The 17242-nt window shown below is 37.2% G+C and overlaps 1 protein-coding gene across 5 annotated transcripts in view; it reads left to right on the forward strand.

The window, feature by feature from the left end:
- Positions 1-17242, forward strand: part of Rim (Rab3 interacting molecule) — a 63698-nt gene that overhangs the window by 11221 nt on the left and 35235 nt on the right. For all 5 annotated transcript variants that reach the window (XM_018518451.1, XM_018518447.1, XM_018518446.1 and 2 more), the window contains exons 3-5: positions 8413-8688; positions 8983-9210; positions 9925-10153. In XM_018518451.1, coding sequence (XP_018373953.1) covers positions 8413-8688; positions 8983-9210; positions 9925-10153 — 733 coding nt within the window. The remainder of the gene's footprint in view (positions 1-8412; positions 8689-8982; positions 9211-9924; positions 10154-17242) is intronic.

The following is a 17242-nucleotide window of genomic DNA, read 5'->3' on the forward strand; positions in this document are numbered from 1 at the left end:
TTTTGCTCAAAGATTGTTTGTTGTTCTCCCGAGTTGCAGCGGCATCAGGAAGAATGTACAGTTTGATGTTCTGATGCCGCGGCTACCGGTGGACGTCGAAGATAGCAATTGCTTAGGGAGTCGGTAAGAAAATGGGGAAAGAAAACGAAAAAGGGTAGCGGAATAACAAGATCTGGGACGTTACACGAACAACAGTTACGGACGCGATCTACAATGGCAATCGCGACTTGAAGATTGGCATCGAATTGCTGGACAGAAACAATGTCTGTTGGAGAGATGTGTCGAGTACTAGATTATTTCTTGAAATAAATTCCTCGAAACGGAATCGAGGAACCTCGTTATTGCTTACGGGATTTATTTATAGCAGATTAGATCTTATTCATGAAACGCGCTGCAATATAAATTCTAACCATGTACTACAAGCGTACTTAATATGTTATACGTTACCTATTTTTATCAGTTTGCTTTATTTTTACAACTGAATTAATTTTACAATTATTTTTACAACCGAATTAATTTTTCAGAAAATAATAATTCGAGCTCGAATCCCGGCTGAAGTAATTCTAGTATTTTTCTCAATAAAATTATTTACAAGTTTAAGATGCTTATCAGCATCATATTATTAAGGTCTTTCTAAGATGTCTACGAATATCAATATTATTAAATTGCTTGCCAATTTAATTTGTGATATTAATCTAGTTTTGCTAGGATTGTGTCTTAAGACTGAAAATTAAATTCGACGCACAGTTTACAAAATTATGTGAATATATAAATTTCCACTGAATTATTTAAGCACGAGAGATTCAGTTTGATCGTTTAAGGCTTTTATTTCTTATTTGTTGTATTCACATTACTTAAAAGATACTTTGTTTAATATAGATAATTGATTTTATCTGTGATCTTTTATACTGGCCGTAATCTGTAACCATTGACCAATCATAGTCGATTATTCCTCTCTCATTCGACTGTAATTGGTCAATTCTTACAGATAACGATATAAGTTAACAGATTACGGCCAGTATAAACGCTCCTAAAGTGTCTCGTGGATATAATAAAAGGCAAAAGTATTACTGAATGAAGTGTGGTTTACGATACTTAAATGGCGGTTGATATACGTGGAAAGCGTCGTCATAATAAAAATGTCAATGGTTAGAATACGCGACGTTTACGACCCATTCCGCGACCATTTTGTTTATCTATGCTTCGGGTTGCAGCTCCTCCGCTGGAAATCAACTATATCGATATACATTCGATGATATATCTCGCGACTGAAACACGCATTCGCAGCACGAAATCAGTAGACCGAATACTTTATTATTGCGCAAGTACAGACAGTAATATAGCGAGAAATCGCCCCTGGGAGATTTTGCGTTGTTCACCGGGAAGATTCGAGGTAGTTTGGGTGATATACGAGAACGCGCAGATGCAACGAGAGCACGTGTAATGTTAAAATACCCGTCGACTTCTCCGCTTCATCGTTCTCCACAATCTGTATTATTGATTGCGGGTCATCCTCTAATTCCGATCGTCTCTATTTTTCATATCGCAGAATCGCGCAAAATCGTGTGCTTTTGCACGGTTCTTTTCCTCCCTCGTTTTTCTATGCCGACGTTGATGATAATGTAACTTGGCGAATTGTTTCTTTTTTTTTTTGTTTAAATAACTATGTATTTCTATTTCTTCATTTTGAAATTATTTCGTGTCTTCGTAGCATCAAGAAAAAAAAAGACTGTTTTTACAAAATATTTTTTACATATAAAATGCACATTTACAAAATAATAAGAAATAATAAGAAATGTCTATCGCGGACGTTAGCTTTTAGATTAGCGCATTAATATTTAAAAAATGACTTGAAAAAAATATGTTAAAGCAAATATTTACATTAATTTTTTAATGTCATTTCGAAACAACTCGTTCTGGACAAATTTCGCTACATTGTTGTAAAAGCGTTGATGTTAAAAATGTTATTCGTACATTGTTCTATAGTTTTGCCGTGATATCGTTCTTTGTGGTCGCTGCTTTCTTTCGCTCGAAAGGTTCGGAACGCGATATATATTGCAAATAAATACTCTGTTCCTCGTTTACTTTTATAGTCTCTCGATGTTGCTAGGATTTTGTTTCTTTTTTTTTTAACGAAGAAACTTGCTACATCACGCGCACGACGAAATATTTCTTCGAGGGTGCTTGAATCCCCCATCTTCGATAAATTTTAAAAAGGTTACAAACTACTTTAATATTAATAACGTATTAATCTATAAAAGTTTACGTATAGTACAACGGTGCCCTTTTACTAGAATATTTCTTGTCGCTTTAGTAATTCAGAGCGACTGCACCTCACATCTCGCACGTTGGCGATCATAAACGAATTATAGGAGTTACGTGTGTGAAGTGATAATAAATATATGCGACCCTCGCGGCGCCTCAGACATACACACACATATTCCCAATGAGGTATTAACGATCGAAAGTTCACTAAGAACCCAGTACTTTGACTTACGGGTAGCATCTGTCGTTTCTCAACTGATGCTCTCCGTAGAACAGCGACTTGGGAATACGATTCTCTCGTCCGCTCATTCTATATGTAGGACACCTGAAAAGTTCGCCGGACAAAGTCTAAGCCCTTGACGCTAATATGGATCTATGCTTCCTATCAGAAAGATGCAAAAGCACAAAGGTCAAAGTCATTAGAAAGGAGCGAGTAGATAAAATTGCGTTTCGTAAACTTTCGAAATCCTCGCAATCTCCGTAGGACGGAGGACTTTTGAATTCTATGAATTTCGTGAATGAAGCTGCATGATATAAACTCTTACTAACAAATTCCACTACTACCTATTAAATATTTTTATCTGTTTATACATACACGTAGTAATATCGTAAAAGCATTAATGATAAGTAGATGCCATGTAGTGGAAAAAAAATCTTATTACATTTAGTGAAATTTAACCAGAAAAGTATAAATCAGACACTTATAATTAATTCTATTAAATATTTATTACGATAAGCAAAATTTTTATCATATGGAAGAAAAAGTTTTGTTGCATTAATTGGAATACAAATCAAACACTTATATTGCTTCTAATTAAATCTATTAAATTTAAATTAAAATGATCAGAAATTGAATGATAATAATCAGAATTTTAATTTACATGAAGAAAAAATCTTTGCATTCAGAAAAGCATATATATCAGATACTTATACTTGAATCTACCACATTCAAATTGAGATAATCAAAAATTGAATGACGAGACCAAAATTCTAATTCATATAAAGAAAATGTCACCTTACATTAATTGAAAAAAAATTGTTGCATTAATTTAAATTTTGGTAGATTCAACCAGGTGAATCAAATATTTCTATTTAAATTTATTAAATATTCTAAGCGAGACAATTGAAAATTCAATTACGATAATTAGAATTAAGATTTATATAATCAGAATTCGTTTTGTTTATACTTCTTAGATAGAACCAGAAGATTTTTCTCAATGTACTTATTGGTCTTATATATCAATCTGTCATTAATTTTGCATTATGTTAATTATACCAACGTGATTCATTGACGACTAGTAGTGGCGTACACAATAACATCTCTTGACGTACACAATTATCTGCCTAGAATCGGTGATAGTATCATTTGAAACTCCACCGATCTTGTGTGTGCAAACTGATTTCTAAAACGAGAGCACTTGATAATTGCGTCAGCTTGCCTCAAAGGTTTGGCCGTCATTTACGAAAGCCGGACTTGTGCACGTTCCCCACGTACTTCGTCTGTATTATATGCTCGAGCATGATTCCAGGTTAGTCTTCCGAAGTGCTCCAATACGATGCCTCGTTAGAGGGTGCATACGAAGCGAGTTCTACTTAGGTTTGAAGGGCGATCTAACAAGAAAAGGGACCCAACTGTACCCCTCCAATCTTAATGAGCTTTTAGTTTATTATTCTCCAGACAAAAATAAGCGACACGTATTTTTTTGTACGTGCCCATACGCACTTTTAAGGAGCGAAACACTTTAGAAGAAAATCTGTTTTTCTCTTTCGAAGCAGATATCGTCGAAAAAGTAAAAAATTCAAGAGTACTTTAGAACAATAATAATAAAATTTTTTTATGAATAAATAATTTTTATTACATATAAATAATTAAAAAAAATTTTTTTTATTATGGTTTTAAAGTACTCTTAAATTTTCGTTCAGAAAATGTGTTTTACCCTTTAAAAGTGCGTGTGGGCACGTATAAAAAAATACGTGTCGCTTATTTTTGTCTGGAGAATAACATACTAAAAGCTCATTAAGATCGGAGGGGGACAGTTGGATCCCTTTTTCCTTGTAAGTACGAATGTTGTTCTACACGTAGACGATCGTTGCATGACAACCGAAACTCTTAGCGTCGCAGTGTGCTTTCCGTTATCTTTTCCTACGTTTCTCTCATCCATCAGGTGGTTGCTAACAATAAAGAAGTCGGTTCTTTTGTTCCGTGACGGTTCTCATAGAACTATTTTCTTTGAAAAACAATGCTTTATTCAAGAAAGCGGAAACTCCTTCAGATAAGACTGCAGGTTCAGTTGATTTAGTTTCGGGTCCATTCCGAGTGATCAAAGAGGAAGGTCTGAAAAAACAGAGCAGTGTGGTGATATTACGAGCACATTGACTATATATGTCTCATCTTAAATTATATTTTACTAATATAATATATACGCGTTTTTTATTTTCTTCATAAAAGTTTGTGTTTTTTTTCAAGGCATATATAAAATTATAAAGTGAATATTTAAATGAGAATTTTTGACATTAAGTCATTGGGAAATACAAAAATTTGTCGAGAGACCATTGCGCGTCGCAAGCAAAATTTTTTTACCGTAAAATATAAAAAGATAGAATATTTAAATTATTTTTGATTGAAAAAGTATCATTTAAATATATAAATTATAAAACGTTTTACTTAAAATCATATTAATCCAAAAATAGAATAATAATAATGAAATCTATGTATATTTCTTATCCTATAGGGGCTTCTTAAATTAAGAAATATTTTTATATTTGGAATTAAAATTGTGATTAAATATGTCGGAAATATTAAAAATATATATAACATTTTGCATATATTTTAAGAAAAGATACTCTAAGAGAGGCCCCCTTGTGGATCCGCCAATGCATCAAATTATTATTAAAATTTATTAAATAATTTTCTCTCTTTATCTCTTTCTCTTCCTCGAATAATATCGATAAGAGATAATTTGGTATACATGGTGGGATTTATATATTGAACGCTCGCATCGATCACATTTTCCGAAGTCAAGACGAAATCACGTTGACTCGCTGTGGGCGAATATTACATGCCGTATATATCGTTGACGTCGTAGTGACTTATCGGATTGACTTGTACGAGCTTGTGTAGTATCGATCGTTCCTCATGCTCGAAGTATCGGGACGTGGACGTTGATGACGACGCCGGTTTGTCATCGCCGTTGCCATTGTCGGCCCCCGCCGCCGGTGGGACTGCGTACTTGGCGTCGTGATAAAGTAATCTGAATTAATTTGTCCCTAATTAATTAATGCAAATCACCGACGCGGATCAATCCGCCGAATTAATGATGATCATTTACACGGCACTGAACTCTCTCGAATCGTTGCACAGGATAGTGAGATAGCTTAAGGATCGTCTTCCTTCCTTTCTTTCTTCCCTTTTTCTTTCCCAGACTGGCAGGTAGATCACATGTGTCACACGTACGTAAGAAATATTTTCGGCGGACGAAGGACGCTGGCGAACGAAGGGAGATCGCGGGAAGAGGTTGAACTCTTGACATATTGCTGTCTAGGCAACTCAGCGAAGTGCTCTTCAAGTTCTTCCCGTCCGCATTTATCTTTGTTGCTGTGCTTCCTCCTTCACTCCTTTTCTCCGCATCTTTGTTATTCTCTTCTCAGCTCCTCGCGGACTCTTCCTTACAGGCGTGCTGTCAGTCTACATCGTGGTGTTGCCGAGTACCTAGTTGGAAGGTACTCGCGGAAGCGTACGCGATCGTCGCACGTACGTGCAACGTCAATCGTATTCGAATTCGCCGGAAAATTCTTCTCGCGTCGCAGTTTGAGATAATAAGTTGAAGCGCGCACACACACGCGACTCGTTTTCTTCCATCGTTCTTTCCGTGCGTATTTCTACATTGCTATAGCTTCCTTTTGGAATTCTCCTTTTTGATTCTAGAACGCTAAGCTTACAGCCCGCGAAATGACATTGAAAGCTTTCCAATAATTCTTAAAGAAACATTTAACGAAACGTGGCGAATCAGGAGAAACGTGTCCAAGTATCTAAATGTCTTTGTATTCCTCCGTGAAAGGCATGGAACATAACATCGTGATAAATTCTTGATCGAATAACAGTTGCAGCAGTTGTGTGTATATAATTTTCTGTAATTGCGAGGGAAACAATCTCATTGTTAGTACAAATTATATGTTTTATGGACATATTCTATTTGGCAATTTTATTAAGTGACTAATTTTACTCAACAGCTTTGAAAATTAATAGTCATTGTAGAAAGTTGTGTACATTTTTTAATCTATATAATAACGAAATAATTTTGTATTGTATATGCAATATTATTTTATTTAGGATCAAATAAGAAAAAAAAGTTATTATGCAAAAACGAATCGCACAGTCAACTATATTTATTAAAAATATATATCGCATGATATTAACCACTATTATATAATAAAAATTTCATCTTTTAAGGCAAAGTTTGACATATGTACAGTGAATTCAATACTGATTGTGAGTCACGTTCACTTCGCACGCAGCGTTCAGCACGAAGTAGGTTGACAGGCACTTATCTTCTTAGGTCTCAACGGATTCGTCATCAAACTAAAATAAAGTTTATAGTTTGACGTCAATTTTTAAATCTAGATTCTTACAATAATGATTAAAGTTTTCTCCTTTCGCGTGTAGCACTGTATTCTCGCAGAATAACGAAACCGTCAATTCTACATTATTTGACAGCGTCATTGATCCCCATCATGATTTTCTCAATGTAACGTGGGAGTGGGCAGCAAAGTGTTATCGATGAGAGTTTGCATAGGCATTGTTTTGTAGTTTGCTACTAAACGCTCCATCCATCACTCTCTATCTTGATGAAATATTCTACTAGTTTCTATTCACAGTGCAAACTACTTGACTCGAGCGGTAGTTCGCTAATTGTGAACCCTCATTATATCCAATACACAACAATTACCTATAAGAATGCATATTATAAGTAATTTATTGAACAATTAATCTTATATAAAACATGCCGCCTTAATTTGAATCATTCATTTTTTTGTTGTAATCACACTAGAATATATTACGAAATGTTTTTCCATTTTGCAGATTTGTGTATCATTACTTTTAATAACTTGTCTCGTATTTAAAAACAAATTATTTAACTAATGCTAGATATATATCTAATGTAAATATATATATCTATTACACGAAGCTAAAATGCAAAAATATAATATCATAAAAAAGAATGTCTCATACTATAACAACATTATAAATTATGAATGCACATATATATCTTCGTGAAACAAATTTGTAAGTTTGAAAACAATAATTTTTAATTTATTTTATGTCATTTTATTTTATCGAAATACGAATTAATATTTAAGACAAATTAATAAACATTTATAAAGAAACATTTTTTTTCTAACAAAAACATATAAAAGAAGCAGAAGAATTACAACTACTTTTTAATCGTCTACGTATACTGGCAGATTAATTTTGTTACGCTTTTCATCTTTACGTTCGCATCTATTCAATTTAATTTAACATTACTCAGATTCACGTAGATTTGCATAAGAATATAACCCGAGGCAATGGCTCGATCCGGCGACAGAAACTTGGAGAGGGATTTCTCTCTGTAAAACACCGACGAGATTTCAAACCTTGCGGAGCAGAACGGATACAATTGTTCTAAATACTCGTCGTATTTATTTGATCTAGAACGCACTTTTTAATTCTGTTTTATGCGAATCGCTCACCGTAAAAAGTAACACGCTCGAACAAGGATAGTTGCGAAATAAGATATGTCGCACGTTGTCTAGGTTACTCTATAGTTTGCGTGTTTTTTGCTTTTCTATAATCAATCTCACGCCGCTTTATACATTCCAATTAGCTTGGTAACCGGCCGACTTCCTATAGGTAATTTCCTATTAATATCCTCGTCACTGGCCGCACGCGGTGACTTGGATCGATAAGTTTCAAGATACTTTCGCGCTTTGGAAAGATAAAATTTTTGCGCACACATTCGTTCCCCCGATGATCCTTAATAAAGCACATTGTACAAGCGCACTACTTAGTCCCAAAATATTCCCTCACAGTGTCGAGTTACAAATGGACGACGCTCGCAGTATTTTTATCGTGACGTCAAAACGAGAACGTTACTTTTCTGATTGCAGGTGGTGTGGATGTGCGTACTTTGCAAGAAGAAGCAGGAACTTCTTTCGAAGACCGGACAATGGATGACGAGGCCGGGCCTCGCCGTGGACAACGCGATGATGCGGCAAATGCAGGAAGACTTGCAGGTGGGTGGTCATCAGGGACTCGCGGACCAAACTCGGGATAAAAGACCGAAACTCGAGAGGGCGCACAGCGCGGCTGAGAAAGAGAATTTGCCGTTATTACAGAGAAGCGGAAACTGTCCTCTCAGGAGACAGTACTCCCAGCAAGAGCAGGTAACGTTCTCCTCGCTCGCCCGATATTCTTGTCGGAACGCACTCTTTTATTTACAAGGCAGATATACTTTTGCGCACGTAAATGCTCGGATGCTCTTACACTCATAAATATGTAAAATCGCACCGTGATAAGTTCGCAATAATTCGCACATTTGATATCTCCGCGATTTATTTATTTACGAACGGAAGGAAAGGTCGAGGCGTTCTCGTCATAACCGAAGAGAATTATCAGCCCGCGCCCTCGCGATATACATTGCACGGAGTACTCAGTGAGCCTCGTTCCTGTGGTTGTAGATCTCGGGTCGCCGGATGTCCACGAGCGACAGTGGGGTAGAAATGTCTGTTTCACCTCACGCGAGAACTTTACCGACACCCCATGTAATTGGTTCTTATCCGATGCAACAAACTCCGAGGCATCCTGCAGCCTATCCTGACGACGATCCCAATTTATACCGAGGCGAGCTTGACGGTCTGATGAAACAACATCCGCAGAACTATTCGAGACAACGATTGACTTATCAAGTAAGAAAACCGATAATTTCGAATCGGAATAATTCCGAATCGATAATTTCAATTCTTATGAAAATTATGGAATATATGTGCAGCCGCATTAAATTCGGTGAGCTAATTTTATTTTCTTCACCCGGGAAAAAAATATTTTACATATAATTATATAGGTATAATTATATAAAATTATATAAAATTGTATATAAATAATTACATAAAAAATTGACATATTTTATATACAATTATATATCATTATATATAAAATATATGTTCATATATATAACATTTTTTCCCGGGGAAGCATGCAAATTTAATAAAGTGATAATAAACAACGGTATAAATAACTTTTACAATAGAATATAGTCTTCTTCATTAAATTTTAATTTTAATTTTATTTGTGTGAAAGTAATAATTAATAAAAAATAAAAAGTATATTATTTTTTATATCACGCATTTATTTGACATAAAATGTTAGAATTTTAATTTTTTTAGATAAAAATACTGAATGAACTAACTGATTATATAGAATTAACTTAATTTTTCATTGAATACTTTAACAAATCTTTTTATTTTCAACCATAATAATCTTTTTATTTTATAAAATTTGTTACGGATCAATTAACGACAGTTGTATACAAAAAAGTTACAACTTGATATACGATTTGATAACCATGTTATCGTATCGACCCGCTGAATTTTATAACGTATCGATTATTTAATGCAATGCAGGATCAGGGTACAGACCTCGGAATGACTTACGGTCAGACACCGATGGAGACTGGCTCCATTCGTTCTGCAATGCATCCCTCGCAGCATTCGTTGCATCAGACGCAGGGCGGACGTTCTGCCCAACCTACGTCAACAGTGGGCGTCACGCAACAAAGAAGTTTCAGTAGCAGCGAGGAAGAGCGAAGCACACCGGAGTGCGCCAGTGACGAGCCGGACGAATCGGAGAAGGGTAAGTGAATTCTTCAATCTCAATATTTATTTCTGATTATATTCTCATCACTCGATATAAATTAACGAGATATTTCATTTGATTGATATTACTCGCGTATAAATTTTATTTGAATTCTTCGAAGAATTTTAATTCAGAATGTTTAAAAGTAGGCGCGTTGTTATTAAATTAAAACTAATTTATATATCATAAAGTAAAATTTGGATTAATTTAAATTAAGTAGTATATGACATATAGTTTGCGTTTTAAATATATCTTTTGTCGAGTCTTTTTTTATCTATTTGTTATATTAATTTTTTGATTAATTGATAACTTTGCACATACCACGATAATTAAAACTTATATTACATTTATGTTATATCTATTTATTTTTTACAAAAACGCTATTAGTGAAATTAAAAAAAAATCGTTAAATGGCCAAGATCGCCGCCGAATTTATTTTTAAGTGTACGATGGAAACATCAGGTAATCCAAAGGGCTAGCCTTATCTTTGAAAGTCAATGCAGGAGGAAAGTCTAATCTTTCCGATAGATTTGATTTACGAAGAACATGCGTATTTCACGATACCTATACATAAGGCGGTTATAGAAAGTGTAATCGATCAATCCAATGCTTCTGTTTGATCGTAAGATAATACGTATATTTATATAATATGTATAATATATTACAATAAAATTGAAAGATTTTATATTAAATATGACAATGCTACTAAATTAATTTAATAGACATATCGGATACAAAAAATTCAGTTACATATATAATTCTTCGTTCCGATAGTTTTTGTTTAAACTTTATTAAATTATTTCGCGATTGCTATTAACTGGAAAAAATAAAGAAATATTGTGTGAATTAACTCTAGGTATAAATTTTACATTGGTTTAAAATATAATAAAAGCATAAGATCCTATCGCGTTTCAGTTATGAAATACTTTAACGAAGGAATAGATCAGCTGATCTATTCCTGTAATTGATTATCAAAGTAATAAATTTTACGCACGTGTCTTCAACGGTATTTTGTCGTTGTGTTTGTTTTTGTGGAGAATATTCCATTCCTAAAAATTGAAGGAATGTGAGGGAACCGTGTGTACGATGTATAATATGCAATCACAGTTGATTAAACGCGAGATCGGCGAACTGTGAACCGACTCATCCAGGTGCGCACCTGTAGGGCGAAGCTCTCTCTCTCTCTCTCTCTCTCTCTCTCTCTCTCGCAGAGTACAGAAATAAACTGTATTCTACCTACCTCCACTGTGCATCACTTTTTCCATATGATGAAGGTCGAATATGCCGCATTTCTGCGTCGATCATATAGAAGTCCTCGTGCGAAATTCGACGTGCCTGAATTACCTTGAGTCATCTTGAGTCATCGCATCTGTAACCACGATAACATAGATCGATAGCGTAGATGAAATCTTGCGTAAAATTTCTTTCGGAGAGAATCAATCGATCTAGGTTTAAGATTAAGGGACACGTGTGACTGTTAGCCTCGTGCGAATTTCGTGGCGCAGAACAACGCGATCGAAACGGAATCGCAACGAATAATATGACCGCGTTTAATAATTTCCACGTGAGTGTCTTTGTGTATGATAACGCACACGTGAAATGCCACGTTATATAACTTGAAGCGCACGTATCGATTTTATAATGGCCAGCGTACTCGGTTCCCTTTTGGTCCTCTCAGCGATCCTTTCGCGGGTTGAATTTGATTAGATCCGTGTTTTTTTTTTTCCGATTGAGGGAGAGGGTGGAGGCATTTTTAGTGATAAGGGATACCCGCTCCTTTTAAATTCACCGACCAGTACACCGCGATCGTGTATCCCGCGTCGCGCCGGTGTATCCCGCGGGAATTCTCAGGTTCTGCCCTCCCGGTCTCGCCGTTGCATTGATCCTTGGCATCCTCTCGCTCCTCGCTCACCCACCTTTTCAACCCTCTCTTGCGCTCCGCTTGCTTCTCTCTCTCTCTCTCTCTCTCTCTCCCTCCCTTCCGCCCTTCCTCCCTTCGCCACGGTCTTCCTATTTCCACTCTCATCCCTCTTCTTCCTTCTGGTACCTCGCTACGCCCACGCGCTGGCCGTGACGTCACGCCGCCAGCACGTGGGCGAATTCAAACATCTGCCCCTTCTTCGTTTCTGAATAGTCTTCGACCTCTAACCGGCCAGGACTTGAACAGAAAAAAAGGCCCGCCGACTCAAAAGCTCAGTACTCTCGTCGACTCGTGGAATGATTATCTTGGAGATTATTCCTCCCTCCACCAGCTGAATTTACGAGTGCACTTTTAACCCTTCGTCTCGTTAGCGCGAATCGATTTATCATTTATCTCCTCTGATTTTGAAAGACAATTTTCTTCATTTTGAGCCACATACAATATCGGTGTACAATAAAATTAAACATTTCCAAGGCTTCACTTTTGAAGTTAATTCGACCATAACTTCGAGCTCTGAGCAACGATGCATTTAAAAAAAAAAACCGACATAGTTGGCGAAATGGGGTTACGAAATGTCATCGGAAGCATAATGAAGATCATGTGAACCCACACTAGTTTGCCACCCCTCCGCGCGGCTCTGTTACTTATGAACAGAAGCTGGGAAAACTTTGACATTTTCCCTACTTCTGGCGAGCTGCGTGCCGTATAATTCCGCTTTTCAAATCGACCGACGCGTCGCATTACATTTTTTTTTCCTTTCTTCCTTCGCGACGAGTTTTACAGTTGTTTCGATGGGAGTTCACCCATGGGCTAATTTCTCCGCGCAACGACCATTTTCCATGATTGATCGTCCACGTGACAAACGAGAGTACTGTGCTCGCGATAACCGTAATTATATTAGCGTTCGCAGTAGCGTTTTATGTACTGCAGCGGTTTTTTTTCTTGTATCACGCGGCACAACAGGATCGAACCTTCTCGAGAAAGAAGGGGATGGAGGATAGGTCTTGCGTATAAATTTAATCCGAAGACAATTTGCAATTTGACGGTCGGACGAACAAGGCTTTGCCGCTGTATCTATCTTTCTTTTTCCTTTCTTTTTTTTATACCATGGAATCCTTGCTCACTCATAAATCTGGCGCGGCGCGCACATCGAAATTAGCTTCTACGTAGGAATCAAGGCATGTTAAATCTATCGTGAAAAAAATAGATAGCCGGTACAATAAGAGAGGAATCGCGTGAGATTAAGTTGATCGTAATTGTACGCCTTAATTTTACGCTGTAACGATATTGCACATGTTGCGTGCTATTCAAAATACACATTAAGGATGCGTGTCTTTTAATTCAATTAATACATGATGACGCTCGGGGTTGATATGTATGAGGGGTGGAATGAAGGAAGGAGATCGTGAAGCGAAGCCCATAATACTGTTCGTTATAAAAAATTAATGAAATTGCCTTCTCGTGGAAACTAAAATGAGACCTGAGCAGAGGCGCAACGATTTATTACGTGGGTTAGTTATGGATTCATGTAAATGTGCAAACATGTGGGCGCGGAGTGTATACGCATACACGTGCCTACTGTATATCCATCGATGCAAATAGTTATAGCAACCTCCGCTAGATTTTGCAGAGGGTATGGCTTTGATCCTTATATCTCCCCCTGAGAAACCCGTTCCTCCACATTTATTTCTGTCACAGGAGGTGGCACAGTAGGCCGACTGTCTGTAAATAACGTGATATTTCCTCTTGGTCGCTGCGCGGATCGCTAGTTTGGGGTAAACACGTAGGCCGGAATCAAGCGGTCGCTACTCTGCAGAAACTGACAACAGCAGACTACGCGTATCAAAGACACGCATCGCGTCATGCCGTTATGACGCACGGCCTACCTTCAATAAAAATGCCAATAATAGCAGTAATATAGACCGATAGCGTCTATTTTTTTCCCTCCTATATTTTTTCGACGAAACTATGCACGGTAAACTGTATTCATTAATGTGCGGAAGCATGAAAGCATGGAAAGAATGATTTTGAAATATCTAAAAATTTAGCTAGATACGATCTGAAAATAATTATTTTAATGATCCAACGAAATTATTTTCAGATCCGTGTTTAGCTAAATTTTTAACTATTTTAGCACAACTATTCTTTCTGTAAGGAGTCTCGATATGTATATTAAACACTTTTAGTACGAATATTATTGTATATATTATTATACATATATGATTTGAACGAACTACAAGATGAAAGAGAAAAGAAAACAATTTGCATTGGATGATCGATTACACGCCCGATGGCGAGATTAATGGCCAGTTTCGCACATCCACAGTTAATTTCAATCTTAATTTAACCAATTTATTATGTCTTTTTGCGGTTTATGATTCTAAGGAATCATAGTATATAGAATTCACCGACGTGTAAAACTGGTCACGAAGCATCTGGCCGTTCGCACTTGAGATGAGATGAGGTGTATCTAACCGAACATATTTCATTGAAAATTCTGATACACGGAGATGATCATTGAGTGTAGCAACGCAATTGTAAGTTTAAGGTCGAGTAACAAGGAGTAATCATATGTGCGAATCGCTTTTAAACGCGTACGACGCGCGAGGGAAGCGGCGGGCTAGCTCGACGGTGGTGTTGTTGCTCCCATTCGTAGATGCACAATACAATTAGTGAATAGACAATTAGTTTGTAGAAGCGAGGTAAGTTACGTGTGCTCATATGTTATCCGGGCGATCGCCCGTTTTAATGGCGACCTGTAGAGAATCCGAATCTAAGGCGAGATACGTGTCTCTCTCTGCGAGGACAGGGGGGGGGGGGGGGGGGGGAGAAGGAGAGAGATCTTTCAATATTTGTAGGATAAATTAATTGCCATAAGAAATAATGTTTGCTGTACAATCGATGCGGCTGACAATAATCCACTTCTTGTCTAATCTCTAAATAATCTCTTCCACCATCCACATTCTCGCGCTACGTTTCTTAGCGTCGGAATCAAAATACGTTAATGAAGATTCTCAGTCCGATTTTCAACAGTCGCGCACCTGCGACGTACGAAAACAATCCCAGATTGAATAATCCTCTTCTGACAACCTGCTGATAGCGCGATTCGATGCGATAGTAACACGCTTACACCTCGTAATATCTAAAAGTCTCGGCTCTCGCCGTTATTATCGATCTCACCGACGAGCGCGACGAGATAGCAAGCGGAGGTAGGTACTCGGGCATTTCGAGTTTACCCAATTTCGTTATCTTGGTAATGAGTCTTCGTCGGCGCGGTTTTTATCCATGCTCCTCGCGCGGCCGAACTTCCGCAGCTCAGCGAAATTTTTTCGCGAGAAATAGGAGCGCAAACGAGATACCGCCGCCGCCGCCGCCGCCGCCGCCGTCGACGTGAGAGTGGGCGTAAGGCGGCGCCAGGAACGGGGTGGTAAAATCTTGGAGTGATTTATACGCGGTGAGTTGGTGTCATCTAACTTTTAAATTAAGATTCTCTGCACTTTTCTCCGACGCGTGACTTCGCGGTCCCTTCTTCCGTCCGCCGCAATGACATCTGCTACCGCTCGCGCGTCCTGACCGCGCTTCACTTCTATTTATTACCTAACGCGAGCATCTCCTTGGGTAGAAAATGCCACGTTCGCGTCGTCAGGTACCTGCGGATGCGTGACTATTCCGCCCACTTTAAACGCGCGCTTAAACGCCCATCGACAGTCGCTTGTAGTCCCACATTTTACCGTTCACGTACCGCGAACGGCGACTTTTATTCAGGCCGTTACTTTGCGAGACGCGGATACGTGACATAAAGCTTCACTCATTGGTGCTCTTACTTCACAGTTTATCTCGGTTATGAATTTAGTAGAAATTAAATTCACGTTTGTCTACTGGCGGATCCAGAAATTTGTCAAGGAGAGGGCATTGATGCTGCAAGTAAGAAATTTTTTTTAAATCAAATATGAAAAGATAGAATATCAAATTATTATTTAAATTATTAAAAAAGTATTATTTAAATTCATGGAACGTTTTATTTAAAATTATGTTAACACAGAAGAATAAGATAATGGAATCCAGAAATATTTTTTAATTTAAGAAGCTCTTAGAGATATAAAAAAACAGAGTAATATTCATAGTCGATTCTTAAGGCCAATCAGAGGACTGTATTAGCATCTTAAGACATTGCTTAGTCTTAAAATAAGAACAGACTGTGAAGACGATCCTGTTAGATATATTTTTTATATCTAGAGATTTCCTAAATTAAAAAAATATTTTTAGAATATCTCAAAATTATTAAGCATTTCAGAAATATATATAATATTTTGTTATAAATATTCTGACAAAAGGAGACTTCAAGGGGAAGTCATGGCCTCCATAGTCTTCCGTGGATCCGCCAGTGCATTTGTCGGACACCGAGCGCAAAATTTTCGTAACCAGATGGATTCCATTGTTACGTGCCTTCGGTTGTCAATGGAGCCGTCCTGCTTTTATCGTCTCTCATTATGTCGTAATGCCGAGATCGCAATGACACACGGATATCAAATGCACATTACCGCGTGGAACGCGGATATATAGGTTTCGTTGAATGATATAAAGATGCTCTCTCGTGGCGATCATATTACCAATTTGTTAGTTTTACGAACCGCGAATCTCTTCTCTTTTTTTTTATCCCGCTCATCACCTACGTATTATACCGACAATACATATATAGCGAAACTTCTTCTCCCCAATGTCCCTTTTATACGCTCTCCGATCTAAAATTATTCTGCGATTTTTAATATTTAATCATGATAAAATTAATGGTGCATTTCTTTCAGCGAGTGAATTATCTACGAATAACGACTTTACGCAACACTGTCTGACGTCAAAGAATCATTTGCATCTCGTGATGATGTTCTCGTAGCATGGTTGTAAAATACCGTTCGCGGTAAATTGAGAATCGTTGAATTGAGTGAAATGCTTTCGCATTTTTATTTTGTGCGATTTTTTTATTCACAGATGTTCAACAGCTCGTTGTACCTCGTTCGTATTTACCATTCAGTTTTTCTGTCTACCTACCTGCGTCTGCGTCTTGTGTTTAAACACACCGAGCACGAAATCTTGCACATATTCCCATATTTTCGGTACCCAATATATATATTTATATCTATATATTTTATTATACAAAATATATATAT

Source organism: Trachymyrmex cornetzi, unplaced genomic scaffold (assembly GCF_001594075.2).
Source record: "Trachymyrmex cornetzi isolate Tcor2-1 unplaced genomic scaffold, Tcor1.1 scaffold75, whole genome shotgun sequence".
Lineage (NCBI taxonomy): Eukaryota > Metazoa > Arthropoda > Insecta > Hymenoptera > Formicidae > Trachymyrmex > Trachymyrmex cornetzi.